Below are 22,525 nucleotides of genomic sequence, written 5' to 3'. Positions count from 1 at the left end.
TGGAACATTTGCATTTAATGTACCAGTAATGCAAATGTATCCAATAATTCTTTAGACTCTCAGATGGGCCTCCATTCCATTCCTGGTTATTTTAGATGTACCATTGTTAAAATACTGCCTAAACCAGTGGTTCCCAAACTGTGTGCCTAGGTTCCCTGGGGTGCCTCGGTGATCTCACAAGGGTGCCTCGGCCAGGGCCAGTGGTAGGCAAGGCGGGGGACTACTTGGTATTTATTTTGGCTTAGGGGGTGCCTTGAAAAAATTATGGAGGCCCTAACGTCACCTTGAACTGAAAAAGTTTGGGATCCACTGGCCTAAACTGTTGGCTTGGCTGGGCAATGAATCAGCCTTCACACAAGTGAATGCAACAGTGCCCCCGGTGGATAAATGATTATGGATGATGTAATGGATGGATGTAATTTGTTGGCTTTAACAATTCTTTAAAAAAAAAAAAAAAAGTGTCCCATCTGGATGAATACAGTAGGGGGATTGGAAAAAATGTCTAATGATACTTCAACAGGAGGGTGAGGAGGCTAACTGGAGTCCAAATATAGAGGGAATGATAATGCCTCTATCTAGATATAACTAGTGCTCAAGGCTAAACACAAACTTTTAATCAGCTGTTGCAGCTGTAGAGATAAGAACACAACCAAAGCCAAATAGATCATTTAAAACCTTAGTGAAAGTTCTGACCTTTGCAATACTTTGAAAGCGTTTTTTTTTTCCCATTGCAAGTTTGTACTAAATAACATACTAAGTTGGGTCATGCGGGTACAAAAGTTCTAATTAGGAGGAAAATATTTGCACCTTGTTTGTATAAATGTATTTGTTACCAATTTGGTATAAAAAGTTTTGCTTTTCTTACAATTTGGAGATGCCTTAGCGCTAAGCCTTCTTGTCCACATGATAATTGTCCCTTACGAGAGTACGTCCTACAGCATTGCAACATTTTAAAGCACATATCATTTTACGTAACAATACATTCACTTCTCACAACATCCACCACTAGATGTCTCCACTACATCAATTTAATTTTTTTTTTTTTTTTTTGCAATATCATCAAAAGCTTCACAGCAGCCAAAATCTGCCTGGTAGGTCCAGACACAGAGTGATCAGCAAAAGTCAAAAGCCCGGGTCTCTCACTTGGCCCCATTCATCGAGATAGAGGCTAGCCAAAAGTAAATAGTAATATTAAAAGTAAATAATTCTAACATTTTTCCTATATGTAAAAAATACAGTGAATGTAATAGCTAAATACGAGACTACATTTTATTATTTTAAATTCTGTTTGTGGCTTATTTTACTAAATTGTGGTCGGAGCATGTTTAGACTGTGGTAGGAACATGTACATGATTAACACAGACAGGTACTGTGCAACCAAAGTGTGACTGATCCTTAAGTAATCATAATTTAATGATAATATTTCAGAATTTGATTCCATTCCGTAAAAACCAAGAGAACACAATGAATGTTTGCATTTTTGTCCTTCGCATATTTTCCCTTAAGAATGTCAATTATGTGAAAACACTGTAAGCCAGCCAGCAAACTTTTCTTGAGTTTATTAAAACACAGCAAAGGTTTCACGGCACAATAAAATTTGTTTATTGCTGCAGTGAAGTCCTAACAGGGATTTTGTTCTGTGGGTGAGTGCGATAATGGGTTAGATTTACTAAACATTCTAAAAAGAAACTGATATGAATGTTTAACCTTTCTCTGTTCAGCACTACGTCATATGGTGGCACTATACGAATAAACAATGATACATAATAATAGTCTTCTTTTCAAATTTTACACTTATATGCCCTCATGTCACTGTCTCTTTCTCTCTCCGAGATTTAAAGATTGGTCAAGTATTTGAAGAAGTCACGGAGGTCCTGTCCTGCCTTAATTTGCTTAAAGTGGTTCTTCAGCTATTTCAATCTTCTGCTCATGGTTGAAAAAAAAAAATATTAGAAAAGTGGTAAGTTTTAATAATTAGAGCCAACGAAGACGTTTATGTAGAACATGGATCAATATACCCAGGGGCCCCTACCCTAACCGGGTAGGAGCCCGTTGATGCCACTGTAGCCTCTCGGACCACCCTGCTCTGCTATGAAAAGTTGTGCAATTCAGAAGAGGACTCTGCTCTGCTATTTTTAAAGCAGGGTCCTTGGGGGAGGAGTCTCTGAAGTGAGGCATTGTGAGGCCAACTGCATCTCCGGGCCCCGTAGTCGCTGCCACCTCTGCAGCCCAGATAGTTCTACTATTGATAATATCAGATCAGAAAATAGGTCATATTAAAGGAGGCAGGGACAGGGGGACTTGGGCCTCTCCAACCAAATGATAGGAACAGAAGAATCAGGAGGTCTGCACGTACAGTACAGGCTTAATACCCTATGTGCAAAAGAATCATCCTTCTACCAGCTAAGAATTAGCCCATGACAAGTTAACACATGAATCAGCTAGTTATGAGCAACTACATCTAATTAATTATTTGTACAGTTCTCCTGGGTATTATTAAATAGTCAAACAAAAGTCAGTAAAACCTTAGAGATGTACTGACCACCTGCTCATAAACAACTACAACAATTGTCATAGAAACCATCGGACACAAAACAGGTTAATTCCTATAGCACGGTGGCTTAGTGGTTAGCACTTCTGCCTCCCAGCACTGGGGTCATGAGTTTAATGAGTTTGACTGGGAGCCTGTTCTAAGCCTTACACTGGATGGATTTGGACTAAAACTTCACAGACTGGTAACATTGGATCCCAGAAGACATAATAGGGGGTCAAGGTCCCGTTCGGACCTCCCACTAGTTTGACCTGGACTTTGACCTGGGGAGCCTGTTCTGCACCTTCCACTGGATGGATATGGATGATATTTAATTTAAAATATATAGCACGGTGGCTCAGTGGTTAGCACTTCTGCCTCACAGCACTGGGGTCATGAATTCAATTCCCGACCATGGCCTTATCTGTGTGGAGCTTGTATGTTCTCCCCGTGTTTGTGTGGGTTTCCTCCAGGTGCTCCAGTTTCCTCCCACACTCCAAAAACATACTGGTATGTTAATTGGCTGCTATAAAAAACGACCCTAGTCTCTCTCTCTCTATGTGCCTATGTTAGGGAATTTAGACTGTAAGCTCCAATGGGGCAGAGACTGATGTTAATGAGTTCTCTGTACAGCGCTGCAGAATTAGTGGCGCTATATAAATAACTGATGAAGATGATAACAATGGATGCTAGGTCAGAAAAGCAGCTTTCACTTTTAATCTGTGAAAAAAAACATCTAAGAGAATGTGGATCTTTTCATTAACAATGCTTGATGTACTGTATGATAGGGGCCTAAGAAGGACCGGTGAAGTGAAGCTTTTCTATGTTGTTTACTATATAACAGCGGCAATACAAGCCTAGTATAGTCCTCCTATCACTATCGCGAACTCGGGAGTCGGGATGACGACAATAGAGCCTCCCCACCGAAACAAAAATCTTTATTATTTATAGAAGTAAAGCATTTTTTCCTTAGTTAACACATTAAACTAATTAGTATTTTTTTCATATTTTTTTACAATTTGTTTTTAAACTTTTTTTCAGTGTCAAAAATCGGAACTGGAAGCCTGGTCCTAGTTCCGCTGCTCAATTGTGTTCCAGCAATGCAGCAACAGCAAATCTCTGTTGAGTGGAGGTAAGCAAACCGTGCCACTCTGGATGCCGTAAAAGTAGAATGCCCCAGTAGGTCATGCTGAAACCTGTAGTTCCACAACAGCATGCGAGTCACAGCTTGCCTAAGCCAGCTGTAGGGGATTTGAAGACAACTGCAGCAAACTGTATACTGGGTCACAAAGAGAATAAATTCTGCTGCGTTACTTAGTGAATAAAGGTCAATGTAATGTGCTCAGTTCACTGTTCGCTATTTCTGTAGCTCATTTAATTGTCTAGAGTAATATGTAATTCTTGATATCGGAGCTGGAGAGATTTGGCCAATTTGCATACGTAATTCCTATATAATGTATGATCCGCTAAAGCTTTAATAATGCAAATGAGTAAATCAAGCCTCTCGGTTTCAATGTTGCTCTCCTGCTAAGGTCAGGAGAAAGGCGGGATATGCATTAAATCTACTATAGTTTCAACATGGGACAGGGTGACATCAATATTCTATCAGGTCAGGGGAAGTTTGCTGGCTCGCCCCTGATATCGAATAAAATACATAAAATGTAACATATTAACAGAACAAGTATATAATTGTTATGTATAACATAGGCTTATATGCATTATCGAGGGAAAAATGCAAAGCCAAAATATGAAAATACTTTAGTTCTCGCACTGTGGATGCCATACATGTTATTGGAAACACCTGTTTTTCTCCTGTTTCAGTAAAGAGAAATCCCAGTGATTCCAAAAGTGCATTTAAAGTAACATTTCCACTGAAGCGGTGACAAAATTCTATAGATCAACCCTGCTCTGCTAATTAGATCCGCAGTGGTCCAGGGGCATTGAGAGGGGGGGAGTAGGTTCAAAGGTCGGCCTGTGCAGTGGGAGGAGCCACCAATCTGTGGTCGGCAACTATGGAAGGGGCCCCAAAAAGTTGCTGCACCGGGGGCCCAAAATTCATCCTGACGGCCCTGGTCCCTTCTTTACCACAGCTTCTTCTGACACAATGTATTTTATAAGATGTGGGGGTAGATTTACTAAAACTTCTACAAAGGAAAAGTATAGGTGTTGCCCATAGCAACCAATTAGATGGTAGTTATCATTTATCGAATACATTCTAGAACAGGCGTCGACAACTCTTGCCACAAGGAGGACGCTTTGAGTGGTACCCGAGTGTGCCAGGATTTGGGGGGCACCACTCATTGCCCCCATCCTGCACCGCACAGTGCGGTGATCGGCGTTAATGGAACGCATACAACAGCTGCACTGATAGAGCAGCAGGGGCGGTCCTTCCTGCTGATCTGTCCTTCTTTCCATCACAGAGTCATGTGACTGCTTCAGTCACATGGTACGCAGCGGAGACAGCCCGCGGCTGCTGCAAATGTTCCTGCTGAGTGCACTGCTGGAGAGTCAGGTAAGTAAAAGGCTAGTTTGTGGTACACTGGTGGGCAAAGCTGGTTGGCTGGGGGTAGCATGTGTGAGAATATCTGGTAGGTAGGGAGCATGTGAGAGAAAAGCTTGTGGGCAGGGGGTGGCATATATGAGAAAAGCTGGTGAGCAGATGGACATGTGTGAGAAAAACTGGTGGGCAGGTGGTATCTGTGTAGGCAACGTCCGGGAGAGGGGCGTGACTAATGGGTGGGAGGAGACAGGGCGCCTCGAATCGCGTCATTTTGGCCTGTGGGGGGGGGGGGGTTGAAAATGACGCGATTCTCTGTGAATCGTGTAATTTTAACAAGAGAATTCCGGGGTGCGGGAGAAATGCCAGCTCTCGCGGGAGCCCGGGAGACTGACCCAAATTTCGCGAGTCTCCCGGACTTTCTGGGAGAGTTGGCAAGTATGTAATAATCAGTATGTATAAGGTAGGTAAACAGAGTATCTGTTGCCTTATTCTGACAACTTATTTTTACTTTGTTCCAAAATCTAACATTTGGAACCGTCCCCCTCTAGAAATCCTGAATTTGCATCTGGAGGGAGGTGGAGCAGTAGACAAGCTTTGCCTAGAGCGTGAGAAACTTTGCACCAACCCTGCCTGAATCCCAACCTCCTCCTTCCTCACTGAGCGTGACAGCGCCCCTTGCGGTGTATTGCTCTTTTTTTCAGCCCGTTAGTCCTGCTGAACTGAGCAAACTATCTTTAAAAGAAAGAACAGGGGACCCACTAACATTTTTAGTACCCAACTATTTCTTTTTTAAAAATTTGTATATGTTGTAAAAAAATTTTTTGCCTTATAATGTTCAATGTCTGGTGTCCAAAGAGAAAAACGTTGCCTATCCTGTTCTAGAACATGGTAGCTAGAATGTGATTGGTTGCTATGGGCAACACCTCTACTCTTCCCTTTTAAAAATTTTAGTAAATCTACTCCATGATCTTTTTTGAGGTGGATCTCCTGGAGAGTGAGGATCTACTGAACAACATGAATGCACTGAGTTTAGGAAGTCTGAGGAAGTATTTCTGTGGTTCCACTTTCTGAAGAAACTAGGATGCTCCATAGTTCTTTTTTTTCCTCAGTTTTTATTTCTGCTGAAGACAAATGCAGGCTTTCAACACCCAATCTACATAACCAATCTAGCAAGAACTTTGTAGCTGCATCTCAATAGTATGAACATGCTAACTGAAATCATATGAATGTTTTATGGGCACATGCGTGCGACTATCTGGTCTACATCTAAGAAGAGCATGACCAGGCTACATAAGAATGTGTTACAGATCACACAGCCAGCATTGTGTATAAACAGCTTACCTCATTACATTTTTGTACAACAACTAAACAGGAATTACTTTTATCTCTCTTACAATATGTTACCATTTTGGCAAATAAGCAGATGGCGTCCAAAATGGATGTAAATATGTTCGGGGTCTATTTTTTTAACCAAACCCCGATTGCAGAGATAAATCTGATCTTCTTCTAATAATCTTTTATCTCCGGTATTTCTGAAACGATATATAATGATACTCGCTCACAGCAGCAAGAGTAAACTTATCGCTTCAGTGGGCCGATTTTTGCAGATGTACGGATGGGCGAACCGTCATTGACTCTCAATTCCACTGATGTTAGAATTTTTTTTTAATTTATTTTAAAGAGTATTTAAATATTTTAAAATATTAATTAACTATTCTAGGGGGCAAATGTATCAAGCTGAGAGTTTTCCGGCGGGTTTGAAAAGTGGAGATGTTCCAAATAGCAACCAAACAGATTCTAGCTGTCATTATGCAGAATGTACTAAATGAACGATAGCTAGAATCTGATTGGTTTTCAAACCCGCCGGAAAACTCTCAGCTTGATACATTTACCCTTAGGAATAAAGCATTTTTGTAATGGTTTGGTTTTGTTACCACTGCTATACCTGTTAAATAGGCTTCACCATTACTGGAATTTTATTGTGTTGGGTGATGTAAAAACGGGTCATATCATCAGTCTTAGTGGCTTAGTGGAGTTCTGGACAGTGGAGCCTGAAAGAATATTTCACCTTACCTCCTGTGTACCAGCTTCCAGATCCGTCATGCCAATTACTGAGAAATCTCCGTATCGGTCACCATTGGCGTCAATTGATACCGGCCCGGCGATCCCTATGGAAAGGCACAAGAAGAATTAGAAAATGAATTGCTTTAAACACCTCGCAATCCAAGTCAAACACTAAAAAAGTGAGTCGGCAGATTTCTACTGAACAATACAACAGGAAATCTCATCAGCCTCCAGGATTTTTGTTGGCATCGCAAACTATATTGAAATTTCATCTTAGTGTCTGCATTCCTAAAATCTGAGCCCTGTTCCATTTTCACACAGAACTTGACCCACGCACTAAGGCCATATTATAGAGTTTAGAGTTCAAAATAGGAAAAAACAGTATCATTTTTAATTTAAATATGCTTCAATTTAAAGTTGCTGAGGACTTCCATGGTAATATAAAAAGAACAATTTTGCAGTCCAGCTTTGACATGTATTATATATAAATAAACTGTTTTGCTAGTGGATATTAACAGTTATGTCTATGATGTGATATTGCAAGTTTCAATTACACAGTTTATAGATGGAAAAGATACATAACAAATTGTATATATATACTTTATCTTCCGTAAACACCAATTATATATATAAGATACATTTCCCTATTAAAAGTAACAGCACAAAATAAATAAGGTTGCAGGTGACAGCTAGAAAAATAATGGGCCAGTACACCTAACAAGTTGTCTTATAAAAAGAGTTCTTAACTCAACAGAACATGAAATGTTTGACATTATATTATTATCTTCCTTTATTTATAAAGTGCCAGCATATTACACAGTGCTGTACATTCAGGTCAGTGTTTCCCAAATCCAATCTGCAGGGACCCCTAACAATGCATGTTTTCCATATGTCCTTGCTTTAGCACAGGTGTATTCGTTACTGACTGACACATTGTAACAGATCCACAGGTGGTATAATTATCATCATCATCTTCATTATCATTTATTTATTTATATAGCGCCACTAATTCCGCAGCGCTGTGCAGAGAACTCACTCACATCAGTCCCTGCCCCAATAGAGCTTACAGTCTAAATTCCCTAACATACACACACAGACAGACAGACAGACAGAGAGAGAGAGAAACAGAGAGAGACTAGGGTCAATTTGATAGCAGCCAATTAAACATACTAGTATGTTTTTGGAGTGTGAGAGGAAATCGGAGCACCCGGAGGAAACCCATGCAAACACGGGAATTATGCCACTGGTGACCTGTAAAACCTGCACTGTTAGAGTTCCCTTAGGACTGGATTTGGGCAGCACGGAGGCTAAATGGTTAGCACTTCTGCCTTACAGCGCTGGGGTCATGAGTTCAATTCCAGACCATGGCCTTATCTGTGAGGAGTTTGTATATTCTCCCCGTGTTTGCGTGGGTTTCCTCCGGGTGCTCCGGTTTCCTCCCACACTCCAAAAACATACTCGTAGGTTAATTGTCTTCTATCAAAATTGACCCTAGTCTCTCTGTCTCTGAGTGTGTATATTAGGGAATTTAAACTGTAAGCTCCAACGGGGCAGGGACTGATGTGAATGAGTTCTCTGTACAGCGCTGCAGAATCAGTGGCGCTACATACATAAATGATGATGATGACGATTTGGGAAACACTGAATTAGGGGATCATTATACAGATTAATAACATACAATGTCATGCCACAGAAGATAAAGATGACCCTGCCCAAATGAGCTTACAATGAAAGAGGTGCGGGGAGCAACTGATACATAAAGTAGCGGAATAATAATAGTAGCTGGTGATAGGGAAAGTGTGTGTGGCTATTGTAAGGCAGAAGCATTATCAGCCACCAATATTGCCATCGGCCAGAGCCGGATTTACCACTAGGCAACCTAGGCAATTGCCTAGGGCTCAGCGGTCCCCAAAGGGCCCTCCCAGGGCCGGCGTTGAGACCAACCTTTAAAAATGGGCCGCTACTTATGGGCCAGTGCTATGTGCTTGCCCCCCTGGGCTAAAGTCTGCCAGCCATGTTATGTATATGTTATGCTAAAAACTATAGTGCTATGGATTTTTTCAGGGAGGGGGCCCCAAACCAGTATCTTGCCTAGGGCCCCATGAGGTCTAAATCTGGCTACTAGCATTTCTTAGCAGTTACTGGTGGAGTGGTACAGTTGGAATGAGGAGAGACAGCGGAAGGTATTTACATTTTCTGTACCAGCTACTGTTCTCTGTTATCAGTCAACGCAGACCGTAGACAGCATCACCAACTGGATGTCATCAGAATAGAGAGCAGAGTCTGCCTTTAAGTGTTGCATTACTTTCTAAATTAAAAGTATTAATAAAAACAACTTTATACAAAATGTTGGTAGTTCTGATAAGCTTTTAAAGAGTTCTATATAAATTATTAGTAGCTCAATTCATATGAGCCAACTCGTAATCTATACTTATGGTCCGGTTTGTTCCCCATCGCAGCAGATTGCTTTTCCGCACTGAATTGAAGCCATGAATAGCCAATGATATGTCGTGTTTGACAATATGGAAGGACCTTCCCCCACTTTGATATTTTATTTTGATTTCCCATTTTATTTCCTATGCCATTATGGGAAGATATCTTTTGAAGGGAATAGACACTAGGTTTCCTTGTAATGTACTTTTTTGAAAAAAATAGGAACAACAATGATTTAATCCCAATATGAACCCCATTCATGACTTAACAGGCCATTTCACAGAGACACAAAGTTCCAGTGATACAACTTTCGGGTTCCCGCAATGCACAAGCGCACTTCACAAAATTTATGGTGAAAAATTGAGCTGGGAAAATGACGGTCAATTAATTCTATTCCCTGGCGGGTTTGAATTCCGACTGGAAGAAATATGACATCGGACTCTCGCTGAGATACACTCAAGGATAAATTCCAGTGGAGAAACATACAGTTTTTGCAACCAACTCTGGAAGGGGGCGAATATTCTTTTAATTTTTCAAATACCTCCAACAAAGAAACAACACTTTAAAAGTAACAAAACATTAAAAAATTTTCATGGAACGCATGCTGCTTTTATGTATGAAAAGAGGTATGGATGTGCAATTGTAAAGCGCTACGGAATCTGCTGGCGCTATATAAATAAATATTGATGATGATAATGTGCATGAAGAAATGTGAATTGACTAACTTTTATACAGGATGGAGCAAACTTGGACGCATGATAAGTGTTCCCTATTGCTATACAATAGCCAGAACAGGGTGCTTTACTATGCACAAAATCCATAAGAGCAATATTTTGTCTCATGTCATTGGGGCTTGTCCAGGATTTAGAAGAACTGGTGGGTCAATAGATGGTGGGTCAATAGATAGGACCAGAACTTTCCTTTACAGAGCAACTTCTACTACTACTGCTACTTCCCTGCCAGTCCACATCACCATACATCTCCAACCTTCACATCAACTAATGTTGAGTATTTGCACAGCTACCAGATGTTGCCTAGGTCGATACTGGAAGAGAGATCCCCCTCGGGATTAGATATTTTACAAACAATTTGGGTTTTAGTTACAATGGAAATAATTATTATCTGTGCTAATGAATCCCTAGATACATTTCATATGGCTTTGGTTTGCTCTTGGAGATGGACCCTTATCACAGCCTAAACCTTGGAACATGAAGTAATTACGTTATATCTATTCCCACCCAACGGAGTTCTACTAACTAAGACGTAACCATAACCTCTAGATACTTTCCTGGAGATAAAAGATCTATGAAGTACATTAGTGTGAAATATCCCTTTTCTCTAATTAAATATATTATACATACATAGATATGGGCAATTAAAATAAAGCAGGTGACGTTTTCAATCCAGCAACACGTCCACTGTCCTGGTGAGCTTAGTGCAAATGCCCTATTTACACCTTTATTAAGGGTCCTGGGTCCAGCAGGAGGGATTTATGTCATAAGGACAGTGTATATTACTTTCTCAATTTCAGTCATCTCTAGAGACGCAACTTAAACAGTCATTGCCCTCTGTGGACTGTACCATTTATTTGCTTTGGGACACAAAACAGACGGCCTATTAGAATACATGCCAACTTTTAAGATTTCTCTCCTGGTAGATCCAGGGGAGAAGTCATGTGACAAGGGGTAGGAGGGGGGCGTGGTGACATTGTCGCATCACCATAGCCCCGCCCCCTCTGTAGAATGCCGAAATTCACAGCATTGATTTGCGGGGATGGGGCTTAATGACACGATTAAGCCCCACGCCGTCCATTCAATGCCGCCAATTTTGGCAAATGCGGGAGCTTTGTCTACTCTTCCGGGAGTCCAGAAGGACTACCCGAGAATTCCAGGAGAGTAGGCAAGTATGCCTATTAGTAGTTATTATACTGATCTTTATGTGCTGACATGCCCATGTGGCTCATTGTGTCTACATACAGTTAAGTTAGCTTGACATCTATAAACAGAGTACAAAAACAGTTTTTAGAAACACAAATGTTCCCCTGACTTAATAAAAAAAGCTCTTCCGAAATGTCATGCCTCTTATATTGCTTGGCAGGAAAATTAAAGTTAATAACAACTCCCTTTGATAATATAAACACATAATAAGCTGTCACCCATCAGCTCCTAGGAAAATTAATTATATCTTACCTACTGTATCAGCTATGCTGTTAATTCTGGCGTTAGGCGTGAAAACTACTTCAACTTCAATTCAAGATATTTTTCAACAGCTATTTCTGCCCTTTAGGACTTGGCAATGAGTGTCCCACCATCTTCTACAGGGCCAGGCAACTTTTTACAGCTGCAATTGAACTACATGTTCAAGCAATTCCAAGCTTGTGGCGTGTTATTCTAAACAAGTTGTGGAGATCGGGATTGTAGGGGAAATAGGTGTTATTTTGGTTTGTTGTTAACCTATTATAGGGTAGATTTATCAAACCTTTTAAAAGAGAAAAGTGGATACGTTGCCCATAGGAATCAATCAGAGGTAAATAATACCCAGGGCTTAATTTAACAAGCTTCGGGTTTGAAAAAGTGGAGATGTTGCCTATAGCAACTAATCAGATTATAGTTATCATTTATTTAAGTAGAGACAATCAATTTTTAGCTTCTATGAATATAAGTGTTCCGTGTCCAGCATATTGGTTCAAGGTCATGCCAAAAAAAAAAAGTTGGAATATAGAAAATAATATTTACAATTTTTGAACATAACAGTCTTCTAAAAGATGTTGTAAAACAAATAAGTTGAAAATAACAACACACTAAACAGATGTACACTACAAATGAACTTCTGCGCCCTTATCATGATTATTTGTTTTATTGCTTAGAACAGATTCCTTAATAGGTTGGGCAAAAATAGAACTCTTGGCCAATGTTGCGACTGACTGTGGATCTATAATTAAAAAGATAAGTTCCAAAACAAAAACTATTTTTGGAAAGGTTGACGTGCACCTGTCACCTGAAAACCGTGGAGACGGCCAGTTTGTGGGATTAACCAATATTCAGGAAAGTACAGCCTATTCATTGGTGAGGAACCAGAGACATCAAACTCTGCATCTGTGATCTCACTTGTTCCTAGAGCAGTGGATGCCAAACTTTTTCAGTTCATGGCACCCTTTGGGTCTCCAAAATATTTTCAAGGCACCCCTAAGCCAAAATAATTACCAAGTAGTCCCCCGCCTTGCTTACCACTGGCCCTGGTTGAGGCACCCCTGTGAGATCTCCAGAGCACCGCAGGGAGCTTAGACGCACAGTTTGGGAACCACCTTTACTGAATGTAGGCATCAAATGCATTTCAAGTTTTCAGTTGTGAACTTGAAAATCAGTTGGAGTTTACTTATCTAAACTAAACCTGAGTCAGTCACTCTATAAGTGTTTGCCCCGAAATCTCGGTACTGTAGTTCTTCAAAGAAGGATGAGTGCATGGAACAAAAGATGTATGCAACGGTTCCTTTGTTTGCGCAGTGAAGATTATACTTGAAGAATGGTCCCAGTATTTTGAGATAAGCATGAAGTCAATTACCAAAAAAAATTGCAATAAAATAACATTGGCAGTTTGGTTTTTATCAACCTGTCTTTTGCAATAACAAGTATGGGAACAGAAAAAAAAAAAACTATTGTCATTGAGTAGATTAAAGAAATCCCGATGTACTGGGCTAATGTTTTGTTTATTGCATGAAGCAGCATGATAGCATTGCTTCCTTGTCCTACAAATGTTATACTTGGCATATCTCTACTGTTGTAATGCAAGACGTCATGGCTTGTCCTTAGTACAGTCATGTATTGCAGTGTAGAGTAACACAGTGTAGGGGTCCAGGGCCGGATTAACCATAGGGCTAACTGGGCTACAGCCCAGGGGCCTATGGCATCCAGGGGGCCCTCGAAAGTGCTCAGCAGCAGTATTGATCGGTCGGGGGTGTGGGCGCCCCCGGCGCGGTCAGTGCTGCTGAGCACTTTCACTACGGTCCTTCCCCGGCGCGCTGTAGTCTCCTTACTGAGGAGATCTCGTGAGTCTCACTCTCACGAGATCTCCTCAGTAAAGAGCGTACAGCGCGCCGGGGAAGGAGGTAAGGGGCCTCCATTCCCTTAATCCAGCCCTGTAGGGGTCTATATATCTTACATATATACTTCTCTCCCCACAGTGCACATTCACAGTTCTACCAAATGTCCTATCACTCATAGTCACATCTTTTGAAGTACATACTGTTAGGATTTTTAACCCATTCTCTATGCGTATCGCTGTGATCTATCGCCCCCCTGGACCCCACCAACAATTTCTTGAACATTTCTCTGCATGGCTCCCTCACTTCTTATCTTCTGACATCCCCACCATCAACATGAGTGATTTCAACATTCCTATTGCTAATCTATATTCCAATGCTGCTTCAAACCTGCTCTCGCTAACCTCCTCACTTGACCTCTAACAGTGGATTGAATCGGCTACTCATCAGGATGGCCACTGTCTTGATCTTGTTTTCTCTAGGCTATACTTAGTTTCTAATTTCCTTAACACTACTTTCCCCCTCTCATATCACCTTGTTCCAAGCCTACTCATACTCGCAGGAATATTAACTCTATTGATTTATTATATATACATTGCTACATCCCTGCTCTCCATCAACACGCTAGACCAGGGTTGGCCAACCCGCGGCTCCCAAGCTGCAGCCGGCTCTTTTAGCAGATCAGTCTCCTGTCAGCGCTCCGTTGCTCCAGGTGCCGGCAGGGGAAGTTCGGTCCCCAGTTAATGCAACTCCCTGGTCATGTGACCTCCTTTGCACAACGCAAGGAGGTCACATGGTCATATCAGTCCAATCAGGACCAAGGAGGAGGAGACAGTGGAGAGTGTTCTCCCTCCTTCCTTTTTTCCGCATGATCCAAGCTGTGTCTGCTGTGTGTGTGCTGTGTGTAAGGTAAATAAGAAGTAGTAATGTTAGATTATATAAAATTTGGAGAGGTTGATAGGCAAGTGGGGGATCTTATGGCATATGTAGGGTGGTCTGATGGGCATCTAGTGAGGTCTGGTGGTATACATGCGACATGTGGGGTGATCTGATAGACATCTGGTGAGGTCTGATTGTATATAAGGGGCATGTGGGGTGGTCAGATGGGGCATCTGGTGAGGTCTGATGGTATATAGGGGGCATGTGGGGTGGTCTGATGGGCATCTGGTGAGGTCTGATGGTATATATGGGGCATGTGGGCTGGACTGATGGGGCATCTGGTGAGGTCTGATGGTGTATATGGGGCATGTGGGGTTGTCTGATGGGGCATCTGGTGAGGTCTGATGGTGTATAGGGAGCATGTGGGGTTGTCTGATGGGGCATCTGGTGAGGTCTGATGGTGTATAGGGAGCATGTGGGGTTGTCTGATGGGGCATCTGGTGAGGTCTGACGGTATAGAGGGGGCATGTGGGGTTGTCTGATAGGGCACCTGGTGAGATCTGATGGTATACAAGGGGCATGTGGGGTGGTCTGATGTGGTGTATGAGGAATGCGGGTAGATTTCATGGCATGTGGCCAACCTGCGGCTCTCAAGCTGCAGCCGGCTCTTTTAGCAGATCAGTCTCCTGTCAGCGCTCCGTTGCTCCAGGTGCCGGCAGGGGAAGTTCGGTCCCCAGTTAATGCAACTCCCTGGTCATGTGACCTCCTCTGCACAACGCAAGGAGGTCACATGGTCATATCAGTCCAATCAGGACCAAAGAGGAGGAGACAGTGGAGAGTGCTCTCCCTCCTTCCTTTTTTCGCATGATCCAAGCTGTGTCTGCTGTGTGTGTGCTGTGTGTAAGGTAAATAAGAGGTAGTAATGTTAGATTTAATAAAATTTGGGGATGCTGATAGCCAAGTGGGGGATCTTATGGCATATGTAGGGTGGTCTGATGGGCATCTAGTAAGGTCTGGTGGTATACATGGGTCATGTGGGGTGATCTGATAGACATCTGGTGAGGTCTGATTGTATATAAGGGGCATATGGGGTGGTCTGATGGGGCATCTGGTGAGGTCTGATGGTATATAGGGGGCATGTGGGGTGGTCTTATGGAGCATCTGGTGAGGTCTGATGGTGTATAGGGGGCATGTGGGGTTGTCTGATGGGGCATCTGGTGAGGTCTGATGGTATATAGAGGGCATGTGGGGTTGTCTGATGGGGCATCTGGTGAGGTCTGATGGTATATAGGGGGCATGTGGGGTTGTCTGATGGGGCACCTGGTGAGATCTGATGGTATACAAGGGGCATGTGGGGTGGTCTGATGTGGTGTATGAGGAATGCGGGTAGATTTCATGGCATGTGGGGAGACTGATTGGCATGTATGGAGCATGTGGGGAGGCTGAGTAGCATATATGGGGCATGTGGAGAGGCTGAGTGGCATTCATGGGGCATGTGGGGAGGATGAGTAGCATATATGGGGCATTTGGAGAGGCTGAGTGGCATTCATGGGGCATGTGGGGAGGATAAGTAGCATATATAGGGGCATGTGGGGAGACTGAGAGGCATGTGGGGAGGCTGAGTGGCATGTATGGAGCATGTGAGGAGGCTGATTGGCATATATGGGGCATGTGGAGAGGCTGAGTGGCATGTATAGGGCATGTGGGGAGACTCAGAGGCATGTGAGGAGGCTGAGTGGCATATATGGTGAATGTGTAGAGGCTGAGAGGCATGTGGGGAGGCTGATTGGCATGTATGGGGCATGTGGGTATATCTCATGGCATGTGGAGAGGCTGATGTGTTTGTAAGGGGCATGTGGTGAGGTCTGGTAGGAATGTGAAGAGGTCTGAGGGGCATGTTGACTATTTATGTCTTTTTTTATCCTCACTTCAACAGTTCCCTCCACAGCGATTGTCAATACAGAAGAGTGTGAGCTACTATGAAGAGACTATAAGTAGTCCTTTGAACCCTCCTCAACTGGGCACAGCAACAAGGTAAGAGTTGAGTTGATTATTATTATTATGAACATTTTGACAATGTTGGATATCTTATTTTTCACTTAGCGAGATACTGTAAATTATGTTATATATCCAGTGTATGTGTGTGCGTTATGTATGCACATGTTTATACTGCGTATATTTAATGCACACATATATAAATGGTAAAGTTGACTCTTTGCCGTATCTATGGGTATTTTTTTGGCTCTTAGGCTCCGACTGGTTGACCACCCGTGCTCTAGACCAATGGCTGGGAGCAGGTGATGGACATAGCAATCCACTGTTTAAATAACATATTGTAAATGATGACGGATCAAAGGAGGGGAAGACATTTTTCTCCTTAAACTCCAAAGAAAACAAACAACATGATAATGTACCTAATTAATTCATAAAAATGTACCTTCATATGTTCTGTTCCACATCCGATGAACAAGTTTATCTCCATCTTTCTTATTGAAACCATTCTTGATTAGTTCATGCAATGCAAGGGCATAGAGGATGATGGCGTCATGGAATCCTTCTACGAACATATTGACCTAAAAGAGAAGACAGTAAAGGTGAACGACAGGACATGTGAAAGCCTGGTTTATCTTTATGTAAGCTTTTAAATTGTCACAACAGGTAATCAAAGTGTGTTGGTTAAATTTCAGTTTACCAAGATCCTCACCCTCGCCCCATTCCCTGAGGTTCTGTTTCTGACAGTATAAAGTGGCTCCAGCTCCAGTTGGCTGGTACACTTAAGTGGACCTTCATGAAGAAGCAATCACAGATTTGTTTTTATTATCAACATCTGCCGTGTTCCACTAGTTAACAAAAAAATAAATTTCTCTTGTCCTGTAGAAAATAAACTATAATTTAGAAAGTCACACAACTATATGTCAGACCTGCCCCACCATAACTAAGTATAAGCCATTTCCTTCACAGAGGCATAAAAGCACAGATTATGCCATAAGTAGAACTATCATCATTATCATCGTTTATTTATAAAGTGCCAGAGAATCTGTAGTGCCATAAAATCAAGAAAATATAAACAGAATAAAATACATATAAGTAAGGAGCAAGAGAAGTAATAGAATACAAAAAGAGACAATAGAGAAAAACGACATCGGAATAGACAATTAGAACAAAAGGAAACCTAACAAAGAGGACGCAAAGATAGGAGGGTGAGAGGTCAAGCTCGCGAGAGCTAACATTCAAGAGGGGTAAGGAAGTAAATGGAGACGGTAGGTGTGGAGGAAGCAAGTGGAAGAGGAGGGGGTTCATTCGGATGGGACAGGGTAGCAAACGACAATAGGGGGGAAGGAGTGGAAACAGCAATTGAATTATGACATTTCAGATCTGATATAAAAGCTACAAATAGTCATCTTTAAGATGACTCACTTTAAACCTAATTAAGCAAGAGACCTACAAAAAAACACCCAACAAGAGAAGGTGTGCATAAATATAGTAAATTCAAGTGGTGATCATTGGAGGGGAGAATCGTCATTAGAAGCTGCCAAATGGAAATGGATGAACGATACTCAACAGGTCTGTGTATGACACAGGTGACTGATATGAAAGATGGTTACACAGAAATACAAATATCTCTAGGAGCAGCTGGATTGTTTAATGTTGTTGTGAAGTGTTTGGGTCATCTGCACACGGTAGAGACAGACATCTTGTGAATGCAGCCAATCCAACAATCCGCTAGTGCCCAGTGATGTCATTTGCTCCTAGTAAATTGATTGGCTGTATTTGCTTGGCCCAACCCCAAAAAATGTCTGCCTCCAGTGTGTGTAGCCAATTAGTGCATTTGTTACAAAGCAGAAGATCCGAAAAAATCTCATCTGAAGTCATATATATGGTGTATGCTTAGGCTGCAAATAACTCGGAGCCAAATATACAATACCAGACGCCACTCAAGGTCACAAGGAGAATAGACACTCCGGGTTGTTTATGTCATGTCTGCATTACAATAATAAAATAAAATATTGAATGAAAAAAAAAAAATACTCTACCCATAGAACACTATAAAAGTACAGACATTATTTTATGGCTTACATGAAAACTGATAAAACATAAATAACTAAAAAGAGCAGGTTAAGTACAGAGCACTAAATGTTCCAGAAACTGTGCAGTTTAATCAGCCTGATAATACTTTGTAATTGATGGCTTCAGGTCTTTATTCATTAATTCACCATAGTAATCCAAATGTAAAATCGTGCTGGCTGGTAGAGCAGTTGCAGCAACAATTGTGTTTTGTGTAAAAGAAAGCAACATATATAAAATATAAAATAAAATGAAATACCTAACACATGAGTTTAAGTCATATTGACACATATTCAGCCACTCAATTCAATAGCCACTGATGACATTAGGCATCAAGGAGCTGATGCAGAGTTGGGATAGACGTCAGTTTGCGCATCGTAACTTGCTCTGCTCACACAGAGAAAGTGGGTGCAGGTATTTGCGCACATGCCTACTTCGTGATTCAGGCACCTATGCCCGCCTGCACTTGGAGAGCCGGGATGGGGGAGGGAAGGGGCAACATGCCACTCCCCCCAATGCAACATGGCCACACCCCCTGTCCAGCTGCCGGGAACTGAGTATAGTAAGGGTGTGTTTATGCAAACAGAGCTCATGCAGACCGGAATAGACACGCCTATATATAGGAGGCGTGTCTTTATCAGCTGCTATAGGGTAAGTGCAAATACACGGTTATGATAATGACATATCGAGACGTGGGCGGCTATGCATATGGGCGGAAATATGCTATTAATCCATCCAACTAATTTACGCCCTTTTTACGACCAATTCTGCATCAGCCTCAAAGTCACTAGTTTTAGTCTGCTTTGATAGATCCACTTTAAAAACCTCACTTCTATCTTCCTCAGTGGCGCATGCAGGGGGGATTTCTGAGTCTCCAGAAACCCCCCCCCCGCGCTAACTAAATGGCCACTATAGCGGCACTGTTTTATACAGCAGCCGCGGCGCTGTCAAAGAAGCGTCCGCGGCGGTGCTGTAGTGTATACAACACTGCCGCGGATGCTCCTTTGACAGCGCCGCGGCTGCTGTATAAGACAGCGCTGCCTAAACTGGTTTTTTTTGGGGGTTGGGGGGGAAACCCCCCCCCCCCCCCCGACAATCCTCTGTGCGCCCCTGTCCAGGTGTTTAATATGAAAATGAGGATTTAATAAGTAGTAAAACATTAGAATTAAGGTGATGGTGAATTAATGAGATGGTGGGACCCAGTTAGACAATGCTTAGACATAGCTCTGCACCTATGCCTCAGAGGAGACGAGATATGCATGTCTTCAGCTCACTATACCATGTCAGGCAGGCAGCAATCATGGACCAACTTAAAAAGAGACACTATTTTCTAATTTTTTTTTTACACTGACTCTTACAATTGTAATTCATACCTATTTTGTGATAATTTCATTACTTTTGAGGTGATGGTTCATTTTATGAAGAAAAAAAATATTGTATTTCAGGATAGATCACAGATTTACTTACAATCTGTATGAGGCTATTGACTCAACAAAACAATGCTCTGTAGTTATGCCAACATAGCGGTGGAACTGTGCCATCACCGTGGATACAAATATCTGTGTTCTGTAATTGTATCTATGTCTTAACATAAATTACATTTTAGAAATTATTACGGGGGACAGCAACAGTGGGAATATAATGAAAATATATATAATCTTATGACATTATTATACTTATCCTATGCAAAGAAAATTGTTCTTCGGGTTGGGGAAACGTATTTTTCAAATCTAATTCTGAAATGTGTTTTGTTTAATGATTGCTCCCACTCCAATGTCTGCTGATTCTGGATTCCACACAACATCCCCGGATCAGAGCAAGTAGTAACTGTCTAGTCTGCAGTATAGCACTGCAGAACGGTGCCAGGAACATGCCTGCACAGCCTCCACATAGTTCATTTTAAGCAAATACATAAAATGCCAGAACAGAACACAATGGGAATAAAATAGTACGTAGAAGAATAAACTGCTATCAGCGCCAGTGATTGACCATCACCGTATTATTAGATAATCCACACAACATATTTCCCTGTCTTCCCATTGGGTCATATCCCTTTGTCCCTCTTTCTGTCTTCTGTATCCACACCTCCCAACTGTCCCAATTTCAGCGGGACAGTCCTGATTGTACGGCTCTGTCCCGCGGGTGAGAACCGCGGGAGGTATCTTCCATTTCTAGCTGCCGGCAAAGAGATTTGTCAACATGGGGAAGCCTATTTACCATGGACTGCGGTCGACTTATCACTATCGCCATCTCGGTATAGCAATAGCAGGGTTCAATCCTAAAGAAAATGATTATTTTTTTTATTTTTTTTAAATAAGTCATTTTTTCCTGAGAGGACTAGTTTTAAAATATTATATATATTGGCGAAGCAATAACAGGACTCTTACTGCTGCCAGTATCACCAGAGATATAAGTATCACTCAGCTGCTTTAGCAACATTTAAATGGTAAATAGCAGCAATACCAGATTTTCTATCATTGCAATAGGCGGCGATGTAAAATCTACGTTACTGCCTCTCCATGATAAATAGGGGCTATAATGTTAGCTTCTATAACAATCATCGGGCAGCACAGTGGCTCAGTGGTTGGCACTTCTGTCTCACAGCATTGGGGTCATGAGTTTGATTCCTGACCATGGCCTTATCTGTGAGGAGTTTGTATGTTCTCCCCGTGTATGTGTGGGTTTCCTCCCACACTCCAAAAATATACTAGTAGGTTAATTGGCTGCTATTAATTTGACCCTAGTCTCTCTCTCTATCTGTGTGTGTGTTAGGGAATTTAGACTGTAAGCTTCAATGGTGCAGGGACTGATGTGAGTTCTCTGTACAGCGCTGCGGAATTAGTCGCGCTACATAAATAACTGATGATGATTGACAACAGGCGGCCCTGAGCCACATGCACCTCTTCGAGCCTTTGTTTGCGGCCCCCAGCTTCTTCCTGCCTTATTGTTAGACTTGTTTGTTATAGCTTGTAACACTTATTTAAAGTGCCTGCTTATATGTACTTACAGATGGGGTCTAATTGTATTATTTTAACTTATTAAAGGTAATGTGCGGCCCTTTTGACAGTTAGATGGCCGACGTTGCGTAGGTTGCCCATCACTGTTCTATAAATAGTTTTCTGTGAAGATTAAGAAAATGCAATAAAATAAAACTAAATTCACTACCAGACCACAGAAAAGTATTTGTGCATTGCGTTCACATTTGAGGGAAATAGTTGGGTTGTTCCAAGCCAATAAACAGTGTCAGTGTCCAAATCCGTTCTTTGCAAATGTTCCCTGTTTGTCATTAAGGGCTAAGGGCAGACGTGGTCTGGTTATTGTAAACAAAAGCACAGATACTACATCTCAGATTTTTTTTTCCCACAGGGTTATGAAGTTGATTATTAAGCTTGTATCGCTACAAAGTGGGTAATATTTCTGCTCGGACAGTTCTGCTTTCGGTAGGAGGAACAGAAATTGTTGGTGTTTCTGTGGGAAAGAGTCGATGTTTCGCAAGAGATATTTGGTGATGAATGTCACACACGTATAACACTGCTTGCACTATTTATATAATGCATTAAATGTATTCCACGGGCATTGTATAAAGATCATAATGTAGTGCTATATTGTGCACTTATTCACAGTTGATCATTTGGTGACATCTGTAATTCTCAACTATGGAGGGAGGTATTGTTATTCTAATATTGAAGAACTGTCACACTGAGTGTAATTTACAATTTTAGGGTTGAATATTACAATTTACGAGATCACTTCTCTGCTGGTCACAATCCCCAATTCCCTGAGAGTTGTAGCAGATCAAAGACCATCTGGTTTCTGTCTAACTTCAACATTACAGTGACTGCAAAAGACTTTAAGCAGTTGAGATATCGACAGAAACTACGAGTTCTATGCGCAACTTGATCGCACCCTAAATACTTTGAATGCAAGAAACTCCTCGCATAATATGAAATGAGTGTAGTTTGTGTATTGGACCTTGTGCACTCAAATGTCAGGAGGTGAAAAGAGACGAGAAGGC

General features: G+C 41.8%; 1 protein-coding gene across 1 annotated transcript in view; it reads right to left on the bottom strand.

The window, feature by feature from the left end:
• The window catches only part of NPR3 (natriuretic peptide receptor 3), an 87,764-nt gene that overhangs the window by 12,253 nt on the left and 52,986 nt on the right, over positions 1-22,525 (bottom strand). Inside the window, exons 4-5 of the mRNA XM_075184628.1 lie at positions 16,883-17,018; positions 7,104-7,198 (exon numbers count right to left, since the gene is read on the bottom strand). Of these exons, the coding sequence (XP_075040729.1) occupies positions 7,104-7,198; positions 16,883-17,018 (231 nt within the window). The remainder of the gene's footprint in view (positions 1-7,103; positions 7,199-16,882; positions 17,019-22,525) is intronic.

The sequence above is a fragment of the Mixophyes fleayi genome, chromosome 1, assembly GCF_038048845.1.
Source record: "Mixophyes fleayi isolate aMixFle1 chromosome 1, aMixFle1.hap1, whole genome shotgun sequence".
NCBI classification, from domain to species: domain Eukaryota; kingdom Metazoa; phylum Chordata; class Amphibia; order Anura; family Limnodynastidae; genus Mixophyes; species Mixophyes fleayi.
Note: the sequence above shows the minus strand (reverse complement) of the source record. Positions and strands in the feature narration are given on the sequence as shown.